The 21,437-nt window shown below is 49.1% G+C and overlaps 1 protein-coding gene and 1 pseudogene across 1 annotated transcript in view; one reads left to right on the top strand and one right to left on the bottom strand.

Annotated features, from left to right (window-relative positions):
• Positions 1-21,105, top strand: part of LOC111141190 (neuralized E3 ubiquitin protein ligase 1B) — a 38,589-nt gene extending 17,484 nt beyond the window's left edge. Inside the window, exons 2-5 of the mRNA XM_022493579.1 lie at positions 345-890; positions 12,893-13,612; positions 15,692-15,817; positions 16,181-21,105. Of these exons, the coding sequence (XP_022349287.1) occupies positions 345-890; positions 12,893-13,612; positions 15,692-15,817; positions 16,181-16,425 (1,637 nt within the window). The 3' untranslated portion in view covers positions 16,426-21,105. The remainder of the gene's footprint in view (positions 1-344; positions 891-12,892; positions 13,613-15,691; positions 15,818-16,180) is intronic.
• Positions 7,694-10,394, bottom strand: LOC111141037 (annotated as a pseudogene).
• Positions 21,106-21,437: the final 332 nt, after the last annotated feature.

Genomic DNA, 21,437 nt, shown 5'->3' with positions numbered 1-21,437 from the left:
AACCTACTCAGAGTTTATTAGTGTCTAATTAAGATGGAATTTAAAAAGGAAATGACTTTTATTTTTTTATTTTTTTTTTTTTTAAGATTTTATTTATTTATTTGACAGACAGATCACAAGTAGGCAGAGAGGCAGGCAGAGAGAGAGGAAGGGAAGCAGGCTCCCTGCCGAGCAGAGAGCCCGATGCGGGACTCGATCCCAGGACCCTGAGATCATGACCTGAGCCGAAGGCAGCGGCTTAACCCACTGAGCCACCCAGGCGCCCAGGAAATGACTTTTAAAAAGACGAACCTGTTCATGGAGTTCTGAAGGGCCCTCACCCTCCTGCCTGTCTCTTTCCGCAGACCCGAGCCCGCCGGCTCGCCTCCTGGCCACCCGGCCGTGCTGCGGCCCCGGCCCTGAGCGGCGTCCGGTGCTGGGTGAAGCGCCGCGCTTCCACGCACAGGCCAAAGGCAAGAACGTGCGGCTGGACGGCCACTCGCGCCGGGCCACTCGACGCAACAGCTTCTGTAACGGCGTCACGTTCACGCAGCGGCCCATCCGGCTGTACGAGCAGGTGCGGCTGCGCCTGGTGGCCGTGCGCCCGGGCTGGAGCGGCGCGCTGCGCTTCGGCTTCACGGCGCATGACCCGTCGCTCATGAGCGCCCAGGACATCCCCAAGTACGCCTGCCCCGACCTTGTCACGCGGCCTGGCTACTGGGCCAAGGCGCTGCCCGAGAACCTGGCGCTGCGCGACACCGTGCTGGCCTACTGGGCGGACCGCCACGGCCGCGTGTTCTACAGCGTCAATGACGGCGAGCCCGTGCTCTTCCACTGCGGCGTGGCCGTGGGCGGCCCGCTCTGGGCGCTCATCGACGTCTATGGCATCACTGATGAGGTGCAGCTCCTCGGTAGGTTGCGGGCCGGACCAGGCACTGGTTCTCCGTGCGCATGGATGTGTATTTTTTTCAATATTAGCAAACAGGAAGGGCTCACTTTGCCAAGCCTTGTTCTAAGCAGTTTACACATTTTAACTCATTATTTTACCACAACCTGCCATACTCATTTTACAGGTGAGAAAACTGAGGCACAGAGAGGTTAAATAACTTGAGTTGCAAAGCCAGGACTGAAACCCACAAGGGCTGGGTCCAGAGTCCAGGCCCTGGGTCAGGTTCATTAATACATCAGGTACTTGCTCATTCACCCACCCATTCTTTTGTCCATTCCTTTGCTAATTCCTTCACTCTCTTGTTCATTTGCTCACTCATTCTCTTATGCATGTGTTTGCACACTCATTCGTTGTTTTCAGTCATTCACACAGGTACTTATTCATTTGCTCTTTCATTCAGTCACTCACACATCCACTTAGCAATCAAATTTATGCCCCAGTCCTCGTGTATCTACAGTAGCCACCGGTAAGGGGCTCCAGGTCCACTGGGGAGGCAGGCAGAGAAGCCTGGCTAGCCGTGGTTCTAACGGAGGAGGCAGCCACTAATGCTAAAATCCATAGGGGCAGAAGCCCTTGAGACCTTTTTTCTTTTCTTACCTTTTTAAAGGATTTAAAATTCACATAATGTCAAAGTAACCATTTTAACGTGTACAATCCAGTGGCATTCAGTTGACAACAATCGCCTCTAGTTCTAAAACATTTTCATCACCACAAAAGGAAACCCATACCCATTAAGCTGTCCTTCCCCATTCTCTCCCTACCTCCAGCCCCTGGCAACCACTGACCTGCTTTGTATTTGTGACCTTAGCTCTTGAACTCATAGGTTACATGTGAGCCAGCCCAGCCTTGATTTCCGGGGAAGGGGAGATCAGATTTCTCAGAGCATCTGGACACAGCCCTGCCTGTCATTTACCTGCAGTAAATCTACAGATCTAAAGTTTTTGTTTTTTAAGTTTGAGTTTGGATGGATTTATATAACCGCCATAACCTAGGAAGGTTCCCCTCTTTCTTGGAGGCAGCCTGTGTCCTGACTTTTCACCATATATTAGTTGCACCTATTCTTGAACTTCACATAAATGGAATCATACAGTATATGCGCTTTCTGTCTGGCTGCTTTATCGCAGCACATTATTTTAGAGATTCATCCGTGTTGTTGCTGTGTGAATCAGTGGTTTGTTCCGTCTTAATTGCTGAGTAATATCCCATGGTACCATAGATAGAGATACCATAGATAGAGAGGTACCATAGTTGGTGGATCTGAATATCTGGGCGGTTTCTGGGTTTTCTGCCTTGCACCTTGAGGGAACACTCTGACCCTCACCTCGCTCACCACTACCACCCGCACCACCACTGGGCAAGGCCGGAAAATGCATGCACCCCGGCTGTGCCCTCCTTTCCCCGAAGAAGGAAGGCATAACTTCTGAGTAGTTAAGAATAGAAGATTGAAAGTCACACAGACCTCTGTGCTATACCTGGTTGTCGACTTGCCAGCTCTGTGGGTTTGGCCAGGTGATTAAACCTCTATGTTTCTTCACCTGTAAAATGGGTTCATGGTAGTAGTACTCGCCTCCTGGCATTGTTGGGTGACCTGAGAGGGTATATGAAAGGGACACAGCACACTGTCTGGCACATAGAAGGTACTCGAGAAATAATAGCTAAGAAAGCAGAATCTCAGCCCATTAGCATGTGAGGCTAAGCACATGTCTCAATTCCAGGCTTAGGCAAAACAGCCTATGAATAGCTACCCAGCCTGCAAGCTGGGGCCTTACTTGGGCATTTCAACCATGTCCCCCCCCACACTTTTCCATAGAAGTTTTCGCATTTCACCTTCAGGAGATGTAAGTTTCTAAAGCCTCCTTGATCTCCTGTCACTCTTTTTTGGAGGTCTCTATTCAGAGCAGGGAAATGATCGTACCTCATTCACCTGCTTTCTCATATAGCCCATGTGTTCGAGTAACCACTAAGAAATCCTATCCACCCTGTAATCTGGGTTAGGGCTTTTTGAAAATTTATGAACTGGAAGCCGCCTTTGAGGACTTAATATGAATAAATCTGTGAGGAGTATGGACTCTTCCCCAGCACATTTGTTCACTTAGCAAACTTTTATTGAGCCCCCTTCAACGTCCCAAGCCCCTTGGAGGAAAGGGAGAGAGCCCCCTGGAACACTAGTGTATGTGGTAGACATGCTCTTCGGTCTCCTAATCTTCAGGTAGTGCTGGAGATGTGCGGGCTGACAGGAAGCACCTGTGTTACAGGACCAGGTGTACAAGTAAGATTCGAAGGAATTCCATTTCTGAGTGATAGGATTCTAGGTGAATTTCATTTCTTTATACCTCTATGAGTTACTTTACCAAAAAATATGTGTGAAGAGCTTATGGTGCTTTTACAATCAGAAAGGGCAATAAAGTTATTTTTCTTTCTGAAGGTTATATGAGATAATGGGGACGTTTCTGGCATGTGATCAAAGCTTAATGTTTCCTTCCCAGGGGAAGAGTAAATTGCCATTGGGTACATCTGGGTAAAGGGATTATGGGTGGTCCCTACCACTACCACCAAAGTTACTAACAACTCATGATCAGAAAAAAAAGTTATAATAAAAATAAGGAAGGTAAGCTTTTTTATGATTTTTTAATGGCTTGAGTTCAGGCAACAGATACCCTACTGTTGGCAGCAGCAGGGTTGAGGCAACATGAGAACCACAGAAATCCCACCCTAAATGGGATCTCCCTCTCCCAGTTCTTAGAACTGGGCTTTCTAATGGCAGTGTCTAAGGTACCAAGTGGATAAATACAAGTCAGCCAATGTTTGTGCAACCAGAGCCCTCTGATCTCCTTTTCCTCACAAGGAACAAGGAGTTGACATAGTTCCTTTAGAGACTGTCAGCTATGAAACTCCAGAATAGAAAACCCCAGAATAGAGACCCCTTACCCCGTCCTCACCTCTCACAGACCCCACTAGATAAAGACTGAAAACCAACAAGCTCAAGTGTCATCTGAGTTTGTCAAATTGAATAAAAATACAGGACACCTCGTTACATGTGAATTTCAGAAAAGGATTTTTTTAGTACAAGTATGTCCCAAACAATATTTGGGACATACTTATAAAAGCATTTGTTGTTTTTCTGGAATTCGAATGTCACTGGGCATCCCGGATTTTATCTGGCACCCCTCATCTGGGAAATATCCCCCCCGGCTTGTGGAAAGGGGGGGACCTTTATTTGCCCTGGAACTTGAGCTAAAGTTAAGTCTCAGAAAGAAAAAGTTCATAGGCCTCATGTATTCCTTTCAGTTGATGGAATTGTGTTCCTAGCCCAGCCTCCTCCTGCAAGGGGTTCCAGCTACAGAGCCCGGTGTCTGGTGTGCCTTCTCTGGTGACCTGCTCATTCTCTCCTCAAGACACGGGGATTTAGCCCCTTTAGATAAAGAATTTAGGACTCACAAAAGGGAAGTGACCTGTCTAGAACCACCAAGCTTGTGAGTGGCAGAGCCAGGATTAGAACCCAGATGCATTCGTCTGTCGTTAGTTCCGTGGTTCTTGGCCGTGGCTGCACCCACAGCAATTCAATCGGTGCTTCAGGGCGTGGCCCCCAGGCTTTAGATCTCTTAAGACTCTTCAGGTGATCCCAGGATGTGGCCAGGCTTGTGACCACAACAGTCCCCTTTGCACTGGTGCCGGTCTCTCCTCCTTGCTGGGTGCTGAGCTGAGTTTTTCAGACATGTCAGTTCAAAGCATGGGGTCGTCCCTGGACCACAAAGGCCCCTTCTCTTGTTTGACTTTACTCCTTCATCCCCAACCCTTACTCTAAATTCGCATCCACTCCTTCCCCTGCCCAGATAGGCACTACTCTTATGTTTAGTATTTTTATAAAAACATGTAGAGTTTTACACTCATAGATAGAGGAGACTGTGCAAAGATTCTTATAACATTATTCTTTTTCCACTTGCCTCATTTTTAGATCTGTCTGTGCTGTTGTAGACCTGCTGGTTTCTTATTCCCTATGAGCTTCTGCACTGATGGGACTAGGACGCCACCAGTCCCCCCATCCCCTCAAGCGAACTATATTGCAGTGCATACTCTCCCACAGGGCTGTACTGTGGCTGCTGGGGTTTACCGTTGTCTGGGGCACAGACCAGGATGGCCTTGCTGGACCCCGGAGTGGTCCATCTTGAGAAACTGATTTCTCTAGATTTTCCTCTGGGCCAAAGGGAAGGGGCTGAGCCCAGGCAAATGACTTTCTGTTGAATTTAGTAGTTCCCGGACCCAGGAGAGGCAGGTATAGTCAGGTTTCCCCCTCCTGTCCCTGGCTCCTCTGGAAGCTCTTTCTTGAAGCTCTGGAGTTCAGGCCCCATGTCCTGAGGCACCTCTGTCCCTCTTCCAGACAGTTCAGTAGTGGTCACTGTCATGTAGCCCCTTTGTCCTTCCTCTGCCCAGTGGTGGAAGGCTGGTCAGACCAAATAAGCAACACCAATCCAAGGCCATGGCATGCAGGTTATGTTGTCAGAAATCTTTGGTTTTAAGTGGCAAAAAACAGTTCAATCTTGCTCAAGCAGGGGAAAAAAAATGTCTCATGGGTCAGAAAATTCAGGAGAATGACTACCTGTAAAGCTGGCTTGATGCAGGCATTCAATGAACAGCACCTGAAATATTGGCCTCCTTTTATTGTTTGCCCTGTCATCCTTATTAGCATCATCCTCAGCTGGGCTCCCTTTTGGGGTGGGGGGGAAGGCCACCAGCAGCTCCATTCCCATGTCCGTCATCCCACCAGATTAGCAAATCTATCGGGGCAGCTGCTTTCCTACAAGGTCTAGCTAAAGTTCAAGGTTTAGCGTCATTGCTCTCCATTGTCAGGCAGTGGGATAGTGACTGGCCAAGTTAAGGCCTCCTCCTCAGGGTAATTAGTGGAGTCGGGAGGTAGGTGTGGGGCAGTTCTCTCAAAAGCTGGGTACTGGGCCTGAAGAAGGGGAGTTGGATGCCATACACCCAGAAACAGTAGCTCTATGTAGGCCTTGTAGGGGAGCCATTTACCCTTTTTGAAAGCGTTTAGCCCCTTCGTTAAATTAGTTACCTACTATGCACCAGGCACTATGCCGGGAACTACCTGGATGTTGTTTTCCAGTCCTCACTAGAACACCGTGAGGCAGGAAGTAGCATCGTCCCCATTTGCAGACCCTGCACGGATGGATAATTTGACCAAGGTTACCTATCAGTTGGTGGTGTTAGAGTTGATGTTTGTTATTTATTAGTGTTATAAACAAAGTGTTTGGCCAAGACTTGAACTTATGGATCCAGATATAAGGCCTACAGGTCAACTGTACCCCATGCTTCAAGTGAGGAAACTGAGACCTAAAGAGAGGCAGGACTTGCTCAAGGTCCCCCAGCTGATAAATGGTCATGTTAGAGGAGAGGGTTGGGTCCAGGACCCTGGAGGGGTGCCTCAGCATGGGAGCTGTGAGCATCCCACAGCACACAGGGAGGAATGGCTGCAGGTGGCTTCATCCAGAGCCTCAGTGGGGAGCAGCACAGGGGAACTGGATTTTGCAGTGAATGTATTCTCTCTAAATGGTCCAGGCCAGCACCCAGCTCCCTGTCTTGATAGTAAGGCATTTGCCTGGCAGGGTTGCCTGAAGGACTGTGGTTTCCCAGGCTCCTGAAGGCCTACTCTGTGCCAGGCACAGTGCCAAGTCATTGTTATTCCACAGATCTGCCATTAACCTTTCCCACGGACCTATGAGACAGGGATGAAGGTCCTCACATTGCAGAAGGAAACTAAGGTCACATCCAGGACCGGACACTGTCCAGTGGAGGTCTGTCTCCCCTGGTCCAGTCTTCTTCCGTCAGAAAGCATGGGTTCAGTGGCCCACAGACCTGGCATCTGCATCTTTCCTTCTTAAGCCCTAATACCCCTGCCCTGCTGCGAGCCCTCCTATGGCCATGGCTGAAGGAGCTCTGCTCCTATTCCCTCCTGCCTCTTTGGAGACATTGCTCCTATCATTTGTCTCTTTTTCCACCTTCACTTTCGCCCTCTCCACAAAATTGTTCTCATGAAGCACATAAAAGAGGTCTGGTTTCCATTAAAAAAAAAAAAAAAAAATCCCCTTGCAGCACCTGGGTGGCTCATTTGGTCAAGCTTCCAACTTTTGGTCTCGGCTCAGGTCATGATCTCAGGATCAGGTGATTGAGCCCCACGTTGGGCTCTGTGCTCAGCGTGGAGTCTGCTTGAGATTCTCTCTCCCTCCATCCCTTTGGCTTGTGCTCTTTCTAAAATAAGTAAATCTTTTTTTTTTTTTTTTTTAATGCCCTTGGCAATCTTCTCCACCAACTACTTTCTCATTTCCCTGCTCTTCTTCAGAGCAAAATTTTTTCAAAAATATCTTTGCTATCCTCTCCACCTCCCTCTTTGGCTCATCCCAATCCTCTTTATCTTATCCCAGTAATATGTATTTTTTTAATTTTAAAAGTTTAATGTGAAATGTAAAAGAAAATACAAAAAGAAGTCCACTTTCTTTAATGTACAAAGAAGTATGAGTAGAAACAATAATAAATTATATATCACATTTGTTTATACTACATGTATATACATATATATGTATATATGTTATACATGGCCATATATAATATGGTTCTCCACATTAACTCTACTATTCTAACAGTAGGAAGTAGGTAGCAATTTAGGGAATGGGAAAGAAATAACCCTGAAAAGACTTTTTTACCATGTTCATTCTACACTGTGTATGGCTGTGTGTTCGTTTCACCACTGCACAGAATTTAGCTGTATATAAAATTGAACTTGTTCAGAAGTTGAAGGAGACAAGAAATGATGGTCCAGAGCCTGGTGTATTGTCATGCAATTCAAACAATGGTATAGCTACCAGCTTGTAATTTTTAGGGACTATAAACAAGGCTTCCTCTTAAAGTTGAACCAAAACAACTTTTTTCCTTAGGCTTTGTAGTATGTACAGGAAAAAATGGATACTGAAGAGGTTCAAAATTTGGTCTCTACCAGTTAATGCAATTAACAATGACCCAGTCTGGCTGGACTTGATCTTGATGACCACTATCTGTCAGCATTTTAGTCCTTCATTTTCATCTTCTCCTGGGTTAAGTTCACCAGCAGGTACTTTGGAGAAAGTTGTTCCCAGCTGTAGCAGTGACACGTGGGGTAGCGGGTGCTCATGTACTTCCTCACAATGATTTTATCCAATTTCTGCCTCATGCACTGAAATCTGGCTGCTCCCAAGCTGTCCTCATGGTCTCACCAGACTTCAGCCTGCAAGCTCTCCCTTCAGCCCCATGCTGTCAGATCCAGAGCTCAGGCTTGTCCTCTTACCTGGCCTCTCACTTTTGGCACAGGTCATCTCTCCCTGCCTCTCCGACCTGCTCATGCCCCCTGGTTTCACAAGCTTCTGGTTTTCCTCCTGAATCCCTGGCTGTTCCTCCTTGGCTTCTTTTCTGGTTCTTCCCTGCCTGTCTCCATATGCTGAGAACCCCAGGGTTCTATTGTCAGCTTTCTTCTCTATCAATATGCATGTAGAAAAGTGTACAAAACATATGTGAAGTTTAATAAGCCATCATAAAGCAAGACCATATCTTCATCTACCCTTTCTCCAGATGATGATCCAAGCCTGTCACCAGGCTTTGAATCCCATCTTTAGGATGTTGGCTCCCAAGTCCATATTCTCAGCCCTGATGCCTCCCTTTACCTACTCACATCTCCTCCTGCCATCCAACAGGCATTCCACACTGAACACATTCAGGCAGCCATCCCCACTGTCACTGAAGGGCACCACCCACTTGCTTGACTGGTCCAAAACCTCAAGAGTCATTCCTAATTCCTCTTTTCCTCTCCTTACATCCATTCTGCCAGCATGTCCTAAAACACCTTTGGAGACAATGAGTGACTGATGAACGGTCTTTTCTGTCTCTAATTCATTCCTGGCTTCCTTCATCTTCACACAAATATGGTTTCTCCTGAGACAAATTCAGCTCTGCTTCCATCTAGTCCCAGATATATTTGACCTGAGAGAGCTAGGGAAAGGAAAGAATCCAACTTTCTCCCAGATCCAGAGCCAGGCTCTGTATATGGGCCAGGGAGAGTTGGAGGTTGTGGAGCCAATCTTAGCCACCTCAGTCTCCCTGTGCCTGGCCTTGGACTGCTACTTATTTATTTAAAGATTTTATTTGTTTATGTGACAGAGATCACAAGTAGGCAGAGAGGCAGGCAGAGAGAGAGAGAGAGAGGAGGAAACAGGCTCCCTGCTAAGCAGAAAACCCAATGCGGGGCTCGATCCCAGGATCCTGGGATCATGACCTGAGCCAAAGGCAGAGGCTTCAACCCACTGAGCCACCCAGGCGCCCCTGGACTGCTATTTAGTAGATGTTTGGGGCGGGAACAGAACTGCCAGACTCATTCTCTCAGAGATCATATTAAACTCGTGGGGACTGCAACTCCAAGAGCGACTTGGCCGAAGGCTGAGTCCACGTGCTGGCAGCTCTAAGAGTGGAACAAAGACAGGTGAACTTTGGAGGCAGTACCGCTAGTGGTCAGGGGATCTGGTTTTGGAGTCATACAGCCTAAGATGGAATCCCATTTCTGTCACCCCTGGCTGTGTGACTTTAAATAACTCACTCCACCTCTCAGAGCCTTGGTGTTCTCCTGCTGTGAAAAGTACCCACTTTGCAGAGCTACATGAGATAGTGGTGAGGATTTATGGGGATAATGCACAGAATTGCATCTGGTAGGCAGGGTTTCAAAAAAATGTATGTACTTTCATCAGGTCTAGAGAGTTTGGAGGCAAATCACAGGTTAGAAGTTAGGAAGTCTTGATAAGCTCCCTTGGGGGTCTCTTGGTATTCTGGGATTTCTGATTCTCCACAGAGAATCTTTTGAGAGGTGGATTCTGAAGTGTGCTGACTTGGGCTTGTCTCACTCAGGGACAATGTCTGATGGGGACAAAGTTCCTCACACAGAGATAAGTGAGGAGGCCCAACCTTTACTGAGGGGCTGATGTGTGCCAGGTATTAGCCTAAATGCTGTCACATATGTTGTTAGACCAGTCTTAGAGACTAACCTTTCACCTCAGAAATGCTGTTTCTTCAGTTTATCCCTTCTGCCTGGAATGGTTATATCCCACTTCCCAGGCACCCCTCTACTCCCTTGGCCTTCAGGTCTTCACTCCATCTTCACTGTCACAGAGACCTGTTCTGGCCTCACTTTTGACCAAGTCCCCCTTTCACACACGCTCAGAGAACTCCAGTTGTCACTCCCTGGTTGCATGATGTGGAGTAACTCTCCTTGCCTTTCAGAGTCTGAGTTCCCACACTGAAGCATGCTCATTCTACAGAGCCATGCACGACAGCGGCTCTTAGTAACACTCATCACAGTTTGTCCTTACGTGGTTTTATGTCAGTGCTTCATTAAAGTCTGCCTCACCCACTGGAAGGGGAGCTCCATGAACACAGAAGCCATGCCTGCTTGTTTACCTCTCTTTACCCAGCACCCAGCACAGTGTTTGGCACATGGCAAGTGCTCTATACATTTTGTTCAAAAAGCACTGAGGGAATAGCGATAATAACTAACATGTTTTGAGCACTTACTTTGTCCCATCTTCTGGGCTACACTATTCATAACAACATCTAATGTCATCTCTGTAACCACGTGAGGGAGGGGGACCAGGATTATCCCATTTGAAGCTGAGGAAGCCGAGGCTCTAAGAGATTAAGTGACTTACCTAAAGTCACGTAGCCAGGAAGGGCAGAACCCAGGACCTGAACCATCTCCACAGGCCATGCTCTTAATGAGAATGCCGCACTGAAGGATGGACTCCTGTGTAGAGCTGCTGGGGCAAGGAGGAGCAGCACTGGGGTGGGGGACAGCAGCAGACACTGACAAGGGCAGAGGCCCAGGGCAAGCCCAAGGATAATGCCTTGAGGCTTGCCTAGCAGGATGGGTGGGACAGAGAGGCCTGGGAAAGTGCATCAGGAGGCTCCACCAGAAGTGGATGCTACGTGAGAAACATCCACTTATCGAAAATGTCTTTAAAAGAAAAAAAACTAAAACACATGAGTCTTTTATATGTGCCTTTTTTTTCTGATTACAAAACCAATACATGTTCACTAGAGAAAAGTGAGAAAATCTAAAACCGTAAAGAAGTCAATTTACAACCAGAGATAACCATCCTCAGATTATGTATCTCCTCCCTGTATTTTTCCTATGCATCCTATACATACACCATTGGAATCAAATGATATATTCAGTTTTGTATCTTCTTTTGTTACTTAATGTTATATCATTGGTGTTTTCCCACATTATTAACTACTGATTTTAAAAGATTTTTTAGGGGCGCCTGGGTGGCTCAGTAGGTTAAAGCCTCTGCTTTGGCTCAGGTCATGATCTCAGGGTCCTGGGATCAAGCCCCACATCGGGCTCTCTGCTCAGCAGGGAGTCTGCTTCCCCCCCACCCTGCCTGCCTCTCTGCCTACTTGTAATCTCCATCTGTCAAATAAATAAATAAAATCTTTTTTAAAAAGATTTTTTTAAATATTGGGGTTTTCTGATAAGACTTATAATATATATATTTATTATAGAAATATTGAATAATACACCAGTAGGCCAAACAGTTCTGTGAGCCAGGGTCAGAACAGGGATGGCCAGTTTATAAAATCTGCCCTGTAGATTTCTGCCGGTGGAGTAGGGAGTAACATACCAGACTTGCACTAGGGGCTAGGGCATGCTTTTTGAAAAAGCATATTCATTATTATGACAATTTTATATTTGGAAAACTAAAAAGAGGAATAGTTTGTTTTCCATGATATAAATTACAGAATGACAAATCTTAGCTAGAGGGGTCTAGTTAGAGAAGTTTGAAAAACACTTTTTCTTGCTTTACTTATTATGGTTAATGAGGATATCTTTATCACTAAAAAAAACTTCATAATACTTCAATGACTGTTTCTTTCCCTGATTTGTTACTCAGAGTGGCAGTCTTCCTCAAACCTCATTCATGCATTCATCCATCCATCCAATAAAGAATGGAGGTCTTTGCCCATCACACTGCTAAGCCCTGAGAAGGTGATAGTGAAAAGACAGGCAAGGACTCACATTCTTGTTGGAGAGACAATCGGCAAGTAATCTACCAAAGTATGAAGACCTGTATTACCTAAATGAAACACTATTTTGTTTTTTTACTTAACTATATCATATGTAGTATCAAGAACATGTTCCATACCACTAAAAATTATTCAAAAATATTTTCATGATGGTGACTTAAAATTCTTAGTTTTGTGTCCTATAAAATGAGGCTGTCTCGCAGAAAGCTAACATATTCAGTGTCTGTGCAGCACCCAGGCACAGGGCTCTGTGCTGCGTTCTTTCAGTGTCAGCACAGTGCTAAAGAGCTGGGGGTTCTTGTGGCTTTGCCAGTACCTGTGTGACCTTGGTCGCATTCTTTAACCCCTCTGTGCCTCACCTTCCTTCTTGGCTAAATGGCTGGTAATAACAGAACACACCTCGCAGGTTGTGTGAGGACTCAGATAACACACCAAGGGAGCTTAACAATAGCACCTGTCACATAAGGCCACAAATAAAAAGCAAAAAGTCTTCCTTCATGGAGCTTATGTTTTAGCTGGGGAGGCCAACAATAAAGGGTCTTCAAATCTTCCAAAGTGTAAGAAAACCTCCGGAGTGGGGGAGGAAAGGAAGGAGGGGAGGGGCAGGGAGAAGAAAGGAAGGAGGAAGGCAGGGAGGGACGAAGGAAGGAAAACAGAAAAGGCCTCACCTGCCCAACCCAAAGAGAAGTCAACAGGATTGTGCTTACTCAGTCTGTGCACCTGTGGTTCTTGAATCAGCACACACATAAACTAGAAAAAACTGAGGGGCTATGGGGCGCGGGCGAGGGGCAGTGGGGGCACCGAGGGCTCCCCGCCAGCAGCCCGCACCCTCACCACCCCCCTTCTGCCCCGGAGCAGAGAGCGCCTTCGCCGACACGCTGACGCCCGCACGCCTCAGCCAGGCCCGTTTCAGCGCCTGCCTGCCGCCCAGCAGCCACGACGCCGCCAACTTCGACAACAACGAGCTGGAGAACAACCAGGTGGTGGCCAAGCTGGGCCACCTGGCACTGGGCCGCGCCCTGGGCCCGCTGCCCGCCGACGCCTCGGCCGCCGCCATCCCGTGCGGACCCCGCGAGCGCCCGCGGCCCGCATCGTCGCCGGCGCTGCTCGAGGCTGATCTGCGCTTCCATGCCACGCGCGGACCCGACGTGAGTCTGTCCGCCGACCGCAAAGTGGCCTGTGCGCCGCGGCCCGATGGCGGCCGCACGCTCGTCTTCTCCGAACGCCCGCTGCGACCCGGCGAGAGCCTCTTCGTGGAGGTGGGCCGCCCGGGGCTAGCGGCGCCCAGCGCGCTGGCCTTCGGCATCACGTCGTGCGACCCGGGCGGGCTCCGGCCTGCGGAGCTGCCGGCCGACCCCGACGCGCTGCTCGACCGCAAGGAGTACTGGGTGGTGGCGCGTGCCGGGCCTGTGCCAAGCGGCGGCGACGCGCTCAGCTTCACGCTGCGGCCCGGCGGCGACGTGCTCCTGGGCGTCAACGGACGCCCGCGCGGCCGCCTGCTGTGCGTCGACACCACGCAGGCACTCTGGGCCTTCTTCGCCGTGCGTGGCGGCGCCGCCGGCCAGCTGCGCCTCCTCGGTGAGTTCCCCGACCGATCGCGCACGCGCGGGGCCGTCCGCTGGGTAGCTGAGCCACGGCGGAAGCCCAGGCCCGCTTTCCAGGCTTGAGCGCATGTTAGCACCCTCCTGCCTCCACCTAGAGTTTCTGATTCAGTCAGGGTGGCCCCGAAATGCAGTTCAAACAAGTGTCCCAGGGATGTCATGTTGCTGCTCCCAAACCCACCCTTTGCCCACACGGACCTAAGTTCCCACTGAGGTCAGGGCCTGGACGGCTTCATGCAGTCGGTAGATGGTCAGTGCAATTTTTATTTCTGTTGTTATGACTTATTATATCACATATTTATTTTTTACATACATGAGGCATATTAAGTTGTAGAAGAAAAAGCAAATACAACTACACTTGAGAGGACATCAAAATAACAGTGTCTACAGAAAATGGGATGGAGGCTTGAACCATCTTATTTTGACACGATTTGCCTTCATTCCTGCCACCAATAGACATGGAGCACCCCCCAGCTGTGGACCAGGCGCTAGGCTCCAGGGTGGGGCATGGCAGAGGACAGGACACAGGCTAAGCACAGGGGGACCCTACAGACACCCCTGAATGGAATGCTGTGGGCCACTGCAGAGGGCCTTCTCTCCCATTTGGTAGAAAGGAGGTGGTAGTCAGGGAAGGCTCCCAGAGAGCCCCGTTCCATTTTCATGATTCAAGAAGTCAGTCCAAATGGTAACAGAAATGATGACCACTTCATGTTTTCCTCATTGAATTTTATACTCTATGCCTCTGTGAGACCAGTATCACTATCCCATCCACAGGAAAGAAAACTGAAGCACAGAGAGATTAACTCACTGTCCCAGTCAGATAGCTGGTCAGCCATGAAGATGTTGGGCAAATCACAGACCCTCTCTGAGCCTTGGATTCCTTCTGTGTAGAGAGGGAGTAATCACCTGCATCGTGGCATCGTCAGGAGGGTGAAATGATGAGGTTAATATAATGCTTCCAGCAGGTGCCTGCCATGTACAGCATGTTTAATACGCAGTAACATCAATGACTGCTGTTTGTAGGCAGAAGAACAAGAAGGAAGGTCATCGTTTGTTGTTGTTGTTGTTTAAGGGATGACCAGATATAGTCATCATTTACCCTGAGATGAGTTGCCTAAGTTTCCACTGTGGCTTTGGCAAGAACTAAGCCTAGAATCGGTCTTCCTTACGTTCCTCCCCAGCACCTCCAGGGGAACCAGGATGAGTCCTTGAGTGGTCAGGAAGAGAAGGTAGAATGGAAGCAACTTCTTTTGGAGGCCAGGGACCTGCTGTCCTGATTTCTACCTGACAGCAACCCCAGCACTCCATTATTTGTCCATCCATCCTCAAGTAGGGTAAGGGAAGGAACATCTCTCTCACCTAATAAATAAGCCATTATTATCTGAAATGGCAGTGAACACAAGGAAGAAAACTCATTCCTGTTGAATACTACTAGTCAGGAATCTTGTAGTTGAAAGTGACAAAACCCCACTCAAAGTGCCCTAAACTGAAAGGGAAAGGTATGGGTACACATACCTCAAAAGTCTGGGACTGTATTGGATGGATTCAGGAGCAGCTGGATTGAGGTTTTAAAAGCATGCCAGCAGGATCCCATCCCAAAGCTCACTTTCCCCTATGTAGAGCCTCTCAAGCAGGCTCTACGGTGCCAGACCTACCTCCGAATGGATGGGCCCCTTCTTTCCCAGCAGTTGTAGTTGTTCTCATGAAGACCTCTTTGACCTCCACTGGGTTATGTAGCCTTATCTAAACCATCAGTGAGACCAAGGGGTGGAAGTTCTTCTTGGCCTGGCCTGGATCATGTGAGTGAGGGTGAAGTCAGTGCCCCAAACAAAATCCTGGTACTGTTTCTGAAATAAACAGGAATGGAGGCTGAGCAGGCAAAGAATAGGTGTCCACCCCACATAGATGGTTCCATCAGTCCTTAGCAGAAACCTGGGAGGTAACTTTTACCACCCCCCCCATTAGACAGATAGGGAAGCTAAGGTGCAAAAGAACCAGGGACTAGCAGAACAGGACCCACCTCCCACCTTCCCTGATGAAGTCTCTTTGGTCTCAGGCACCCTGCAGTCCAGCCCTGCGACCACATCCCCATCAGGGTCCCTCAGCGGCTCCCAGGATGATAGCGACTCTGATATGGCCTTCAGTGTCAACCAGTCCTCCTCAGCATCTGAGTCATCCTTGGGTAAGGAGGTATAAACCCTAGAGGGGGTAGGGGCTGCCCTGGCTCCTTCAGCTGTGCCAGAACCTTCCTGAGACTGAGCAAGGATGGCCACCTTTGCCCCCTGCATCCTCTCCTTCCCCGGCTGTACATTCATCTGGAGGGAGGAGATATCTACATATCGTATCCCAAAGGGAGATAATGGTGTTTGATGCTTGGGGGAAGGAGGGTAGGGAAGGGGCAAAGCCCAGAAGAAAAACCCAAGTGTCTCTCAAAATAATTTCCCCACAAGTTCGGCCACAGAAGCTCTGGCTTCTGGGGGTTGCCCCAGTGGAGCCCCCCTGAAAACCACATTATTATGGTCTGTCTTGTTCTCCCTTTTTGCAGTGACCGCACCCAGCTCCCCACTGAGCCCCCCAGTGTCCCCCATGTTCTCCCCACCAGAGCCGGCAGGCAGCAAGAACGGCGAGTGCACGGTGTGTTTTGACGGCGAAGTGGACACAGTCATCTACACGTGTGGACATATGTGTCTGTGCCACAGCTGTGGCCTGCGGCTCAAGAGGCAGGCTCGCGCCTGCTGCCCCATCTGCCGGCGGCCCATCAAGGATGTCATTAAGATCTATAGGCCATAGCCTGGCCTGCCAATGGGCCTTGGCCAGAGCAAGGTCACCTTTCTGAAGGCCCCCTGGGCCAGGCAACCGCTGTGGCCACCAGGGGGTCCAAGGGCAGTGGCCATCCAGGCTGCCACTCTCCAGTGGTGGGCAAGGCATGACAGTCATGGAGATGAGGCCCTGGGGGTCTGAGCCGAGGCAAGGGCTGCTTCTGGCTCAAAAGTGCTTTGCCCCCAAAATGCCGTCCCAACAGCGAGCTCAGGAACTGCCTGGCAGACCACCCTGTCCCTTGGTGACCTCTCAGCTGGGAAACAGCATTCTCTGTGCAATGCTCTTTGCTGGAGTTGGGTTGAGTGTGTGTGAGAGAGGATGAGGGGAGGGAGCTGCCAGAGAAGAGAGAGGGAATGTGTGTGAGAGAATGAGTGAGCGAGAACGCATAGATATTTATCCAGGGATCCTGGCTCTAGGAGGTTATTTAACACTAAGAAATGTGCAATCCAGAGCCCAGACGGTAGCGTGACTCGAGATTATTCACTTTCTGGGGCTGGAACGTCAGCTGGTTTTGAATGTATGAAGCCTGCACCTAAAGAGAACTCCCTTGGATGGTATAGAAAAGGGACACTCAGATTTTCTAAGGGGAGGAAAAAATAGCTCATTGTTTACAGCTCCCAAGCAGCAACGCCTTGGGGGGAAGGTGGGTGGAGAATAGAAAAGAACAATTTGCTTTTTTAGTTTCTTCCTCAGTCCTGGAGAGGAGATTGGATGGGTGCTGCGGCCCACTGAGAGCTCTGGGTGCTGTCATCCCCAGAAGCCTTTCACCCCTTCACCCCAGATAGCCTAATAATAAGCATAGTGCACCTTGACTCGGTCCCTCTAGATGTTTTTTGTCTGTCCCACCCCTTGCTGTCCCCAAGAAGACAAGCAGCAGGTTCTCTTTTCCTGGGGGAGGGAAAGAATCCAGGAGGCAGCTGACTCACCTGCAGTTGGAAAGACCACCCCATCCTGCAGACGGCTCTCCACATTTTGTTTTGTCACCCCGGGCCTGGCATTCACCAGCAGCAGTGGGCACCACCAGGGCAAGCTGCTGGGGAAGTGGGAGGAGGAAAAGACTTTGCAACTGGTTCTGATTCTCAGCTTCTCTTTCGCTGCTGATTACTAAGATGTTAAATGATCATTAAAATGTTAATAGCTGAGATATTAAAATGCTGACCGTAGGACTCCCCCGCTTCAGGGAGAGTCCAGGGCCATTTGCAGGCATTTCCTGGGACCTGGCCCTGTCCCTGACTTCTTCACCCCTGCTGAGGCCCACGTCTGCAGACTCCCAGACTACCCCGGGGCTGATAGGCTGGCCCAGGCCAGCTCCTTCCTTTTGCCTCCAGTTCTGTCTGGGCCTAACCTCTGCCCTACTTTGTGCTGTACCTTTAAGGAAGCCCCTGGGCCTCTCTGATTCTCAGTTCCCAATCTGTCTAAGATGAGGCCCAGTACCTGCCCACTCCAGAACCCACGAGAGGACCAGCATAACATCTAAAAAGCCCGACACCCTGCAACGAATGGGTAACATTTTTACTACAATTCCTAAACTGCTCCTCTGCCGCACAGATGATGGCAGGGAAAGGAGAACATTCAGAGAGTTTCTGCATTCATAGAGCACATGTTTGCCAGGTGTCTGGGGGCCCAGAGCCCAGCCCAGTTGGGCCCTCATCAAATCAAAGCCCGTAAGACCAGTCGGTCTTTGCGATGCTCTTGGACCACCTGCTTCTTCTCTGTCTGAAGTGGTCATAGTGTTCTGACCTGATCTCAACTCCAGAACCCCCACCCTTGCTCCTGCAAGGAACCCTAGTTGGCTATTTTTCCCTAGTGAATCTGGGAAACATGCCCACCTTCAAATTTTGTGACGGAAGTTTTTGGGGAAGGACTGGAGCCCCAGGACAAGAGCTGGAGAAGCTCGGTAGCACCCAGGGCCCAGCTGCATTTGGCCAGCAGGAGCCTTCCACGTCCCCCATGCGGGGTGTCAGCAAAGCGCGTGGGAGAGGACGTGTGACCTCCTCCCCACTAGAGCTGGTTCTCCAGGCAGCAGTGCCACTGACAGGATTGAGCCAGTCCCAAGCTCTGGTGGTCTCAGAAGCCCGTGGGAGGCAGCTGGTCTCCCCTATTCCTTGCCCTTCCTAACTGCCCCCACCCCTGGGTTCTAGCCAGGGTCATGTACAGCCATCACTGGGAAACCAGTGACTGAGGGCCTGGACCCGACGTGGCCCCAGGCCGTGCTCCTGGTGACCCGTTACCCAGATCAAAAGGAGCTGGTGGCCTGTTTAACTTGTTCCGCAGCTGCTATAAATAACCTCCTTGTTTCCAAGAGGAATTAAGGGGGTGTTTATCTTCTAAAAACCAGACATTTCCTGATGCTCTAAACTGATCTATTCAGTGCTATAGAGGAGCGGCTCACATGGCCCTCACATGGCGGGAAAAAGAGGAAAGGGAACCCCTCTTTCTCACTTCACGCCATTATGTGCCTCGGCGCTGGGCTGGAGAGGCATCCCCGCACAGGGGTCCTGCGAGGCAGGCCTTCTTACCCCACTGAGTCAGATCTAAAACACCACTGATGATAAAATATACCGCCTTATGTCCCACTAAGGGGAAAATATGCAGATTTAACTAAGATGCCTCAGCTATAGGATTCATTCTAATCAGAGACTTGAAATGTGAGGGGGGGAAAAAAACCTGCTATTTAGAATCGATAAAATATGGTATTATTCCCATTTGACAGGTCAGAGAACTGAGGTCCTGTGAATGAATAGGATCACATGCAATAGGTGGCAGGGCTGGGATTCAAACCCAGCAGTGTCTGGTGCTCAGTCCCACTCCCTGGCTGCCTGGCCCCAAGCCCCGGAAAGCTTGAGACTGCCTTGCATTTTCTTTCTAGAACCTTCTCCGGGCAGCCCCTGGAGGGACCCTGGGCACCTGCACCTATATGGAGGGTTCCTGCCCCAGACTGTGGTCCCTCTGCCACCCATATCCTAGAAGGACAAGTGTCCTTCCTTTCAGGCTCACCTTCCCGCTGCCTGCCTTCTGGCAGAGTTGAGCCATGTGAGATCCTGAGTCCAACCCGAAGGCTTCCTTTGTGACACAGAGAAGCACACACGGGGCCACTTTGTGGAGGAGCCAAGGCGTTGTCCCACCACCTTCCTGGGCCTCAGGAAGGGATTCCAGGGCTGAGAAGGGGGAGACCAGAAGTTACACCTTTGTTGTGGTCTTGTGCCTGTTTATTGTGAACCACCAGAGAAACTGGGCTGTTTCCAAGTCAAAACAAGCTTCTTTCCCTAGTCCAATCCCAGAACTGGGAGTCTCCTGGGGTTTACCCAGGGCAGCTGCTCCCCTAAGTGCTGCAACACTTTGCTCAGCACCCACTCATCGCATGGCCTGTGTTCTGGACACGGCACTGGAAACGGACTAAAGACAGAGCCCACAGGGAGCTGACAGTCTGGAGCTGGGCAGATTTATAACCTTTCATGTGCCCCATCAGGCACTGGGGCCTGTGCTAGCACATAGTAGGTACTCTTTAAAGGTTTACAGAAGAAATCCAGAAATCAAATTACAAGGGCTCAGGGGTTTGGTAAAACACTACATACACATGCACACAGTCATTCAACAAACATCTGCTGTGTGCCTGCTAGGTGTGGGGTGCTGGGGATGTGGAGCTGAGAGGACAGCGCCCTAGCTCTGCCTTCAGAAGTAGAGACATTAGAGGACAATGAGATGCTAGGGACAGAATCCCGTTGTCTTTGTCAGCCATTCTGTTGCCTTTGGGGATCTATCCTGATGAGTGCCCCAGAGCCTTCCTGAAAGCTTCATGCTTCGAGAAGCCTCTTCAGCATTAGAAATGCCAGGCACTTTGTAATCAGCGAGCTGCTGCCAAAATGGCCTTGGGCAGAACCCTCAAAGGCTCCACCTTTTGATGATAACCCTCAAGTCCCCCCAGGGAGCCCCCTGGGGTGATGGCTACCTGCTACTTTCAGGCTTGGGAGTGGCTGCTGGAAACAATCCCCTGGTCCCCAGAGAACCTCGTCAGTTCCAGTTGAGAACGGGCTTGTGCAAAGTCTTGGAGAATGAGAGGCAGTAACCTCCCCCTGGCCAATCCCATCTCTGCCCCAGTTCCGGCAGAGGGATGTCTGCTCAGGAACACGTGGCCTCCTGGCATTTCTTGGTATTTAATTGTCTTTCCTAAGCCCCTAATGAAACAACTTGTACAACAATCTGTCTGTGCCTTATGAAAGTGTCTGTGCACTTTTTATCCTTTTTAAAAGCAACTTTAAAAAGTGGGCAGGGGACTAGCATACCTAGTAGTATTCTAGAAATATGTGCTAATCACAGAAGCCCTTCTGCATTATGTTTTTTGATGTAGGAGTGATGAAGTGTACGTCTCTCACCCCATCTCCCCACTACCTGTGTACAGACCTTTTTAAAAATGTCTCTTATTCTTATTTTTCTGATTCAATACTGTGACTTCTCCAATACAATCTAATCTTTGGGGATCTGTAATAAAGATTTTAAAACTTGGGTGGACTGGGTTGGGAAGGGTTTGCACTGGTCCTGTGCGTTGTGCTTTTGTGTGTTGTGTGTTTTGGTTTTTGTCTATTTTTATCTGTTTTATATTAACATAATTTTTTCTGTTTAAAAAACAAATACAACTTTGGCTTGTTAAAAAAGAAAGCTTCTTCAGAACTCAATTTTAAAAATCGCAGTAGCACATACTGTTGGAGAGTGAAGGTGAGGGGTACAAAGCATTGTTGACCTTGAGGAAACATTTTGCAAATTATGTCCATAGAGTCCTGATAATGTTTGATCATTTTGCCAAGTAACTATTGTGAAAATATCACAAGGAAATCATTCTAATCAAGGATAAGCTCTATATGCAAAGATGTTCACTGCGGCATTATTTATAATGGTAAAAAAAAAAAAATTGTATAAACCACTCTAAACCAGCCAACCAACAAACCAGGGTGAACTTGCCAGAGCTCTCGGTTTCAAGTGACAGA

The sequence above is a fragment of the Enhydra lutris genome, unplaced genomic scaffold (assembly GCF_002288905.1).
Source record: "Enhydra lutris kenyoni isolate GAN:26980312 unplaced genomic scaffold, ASM228890v2 scaffoldscaffold5, whole genome shotgun sequence".
Taxonomy (NCBI): Eukaryota; Metazoa; Chordata; class Mammalia; order Carnivora; family Mustelidae; genus Enhydra; species Enhydra lutris.
Note: the sequence above shows the minus strand (reverse complement) of the source record. Positions and strands in the feature narration are given on the sequence as shown.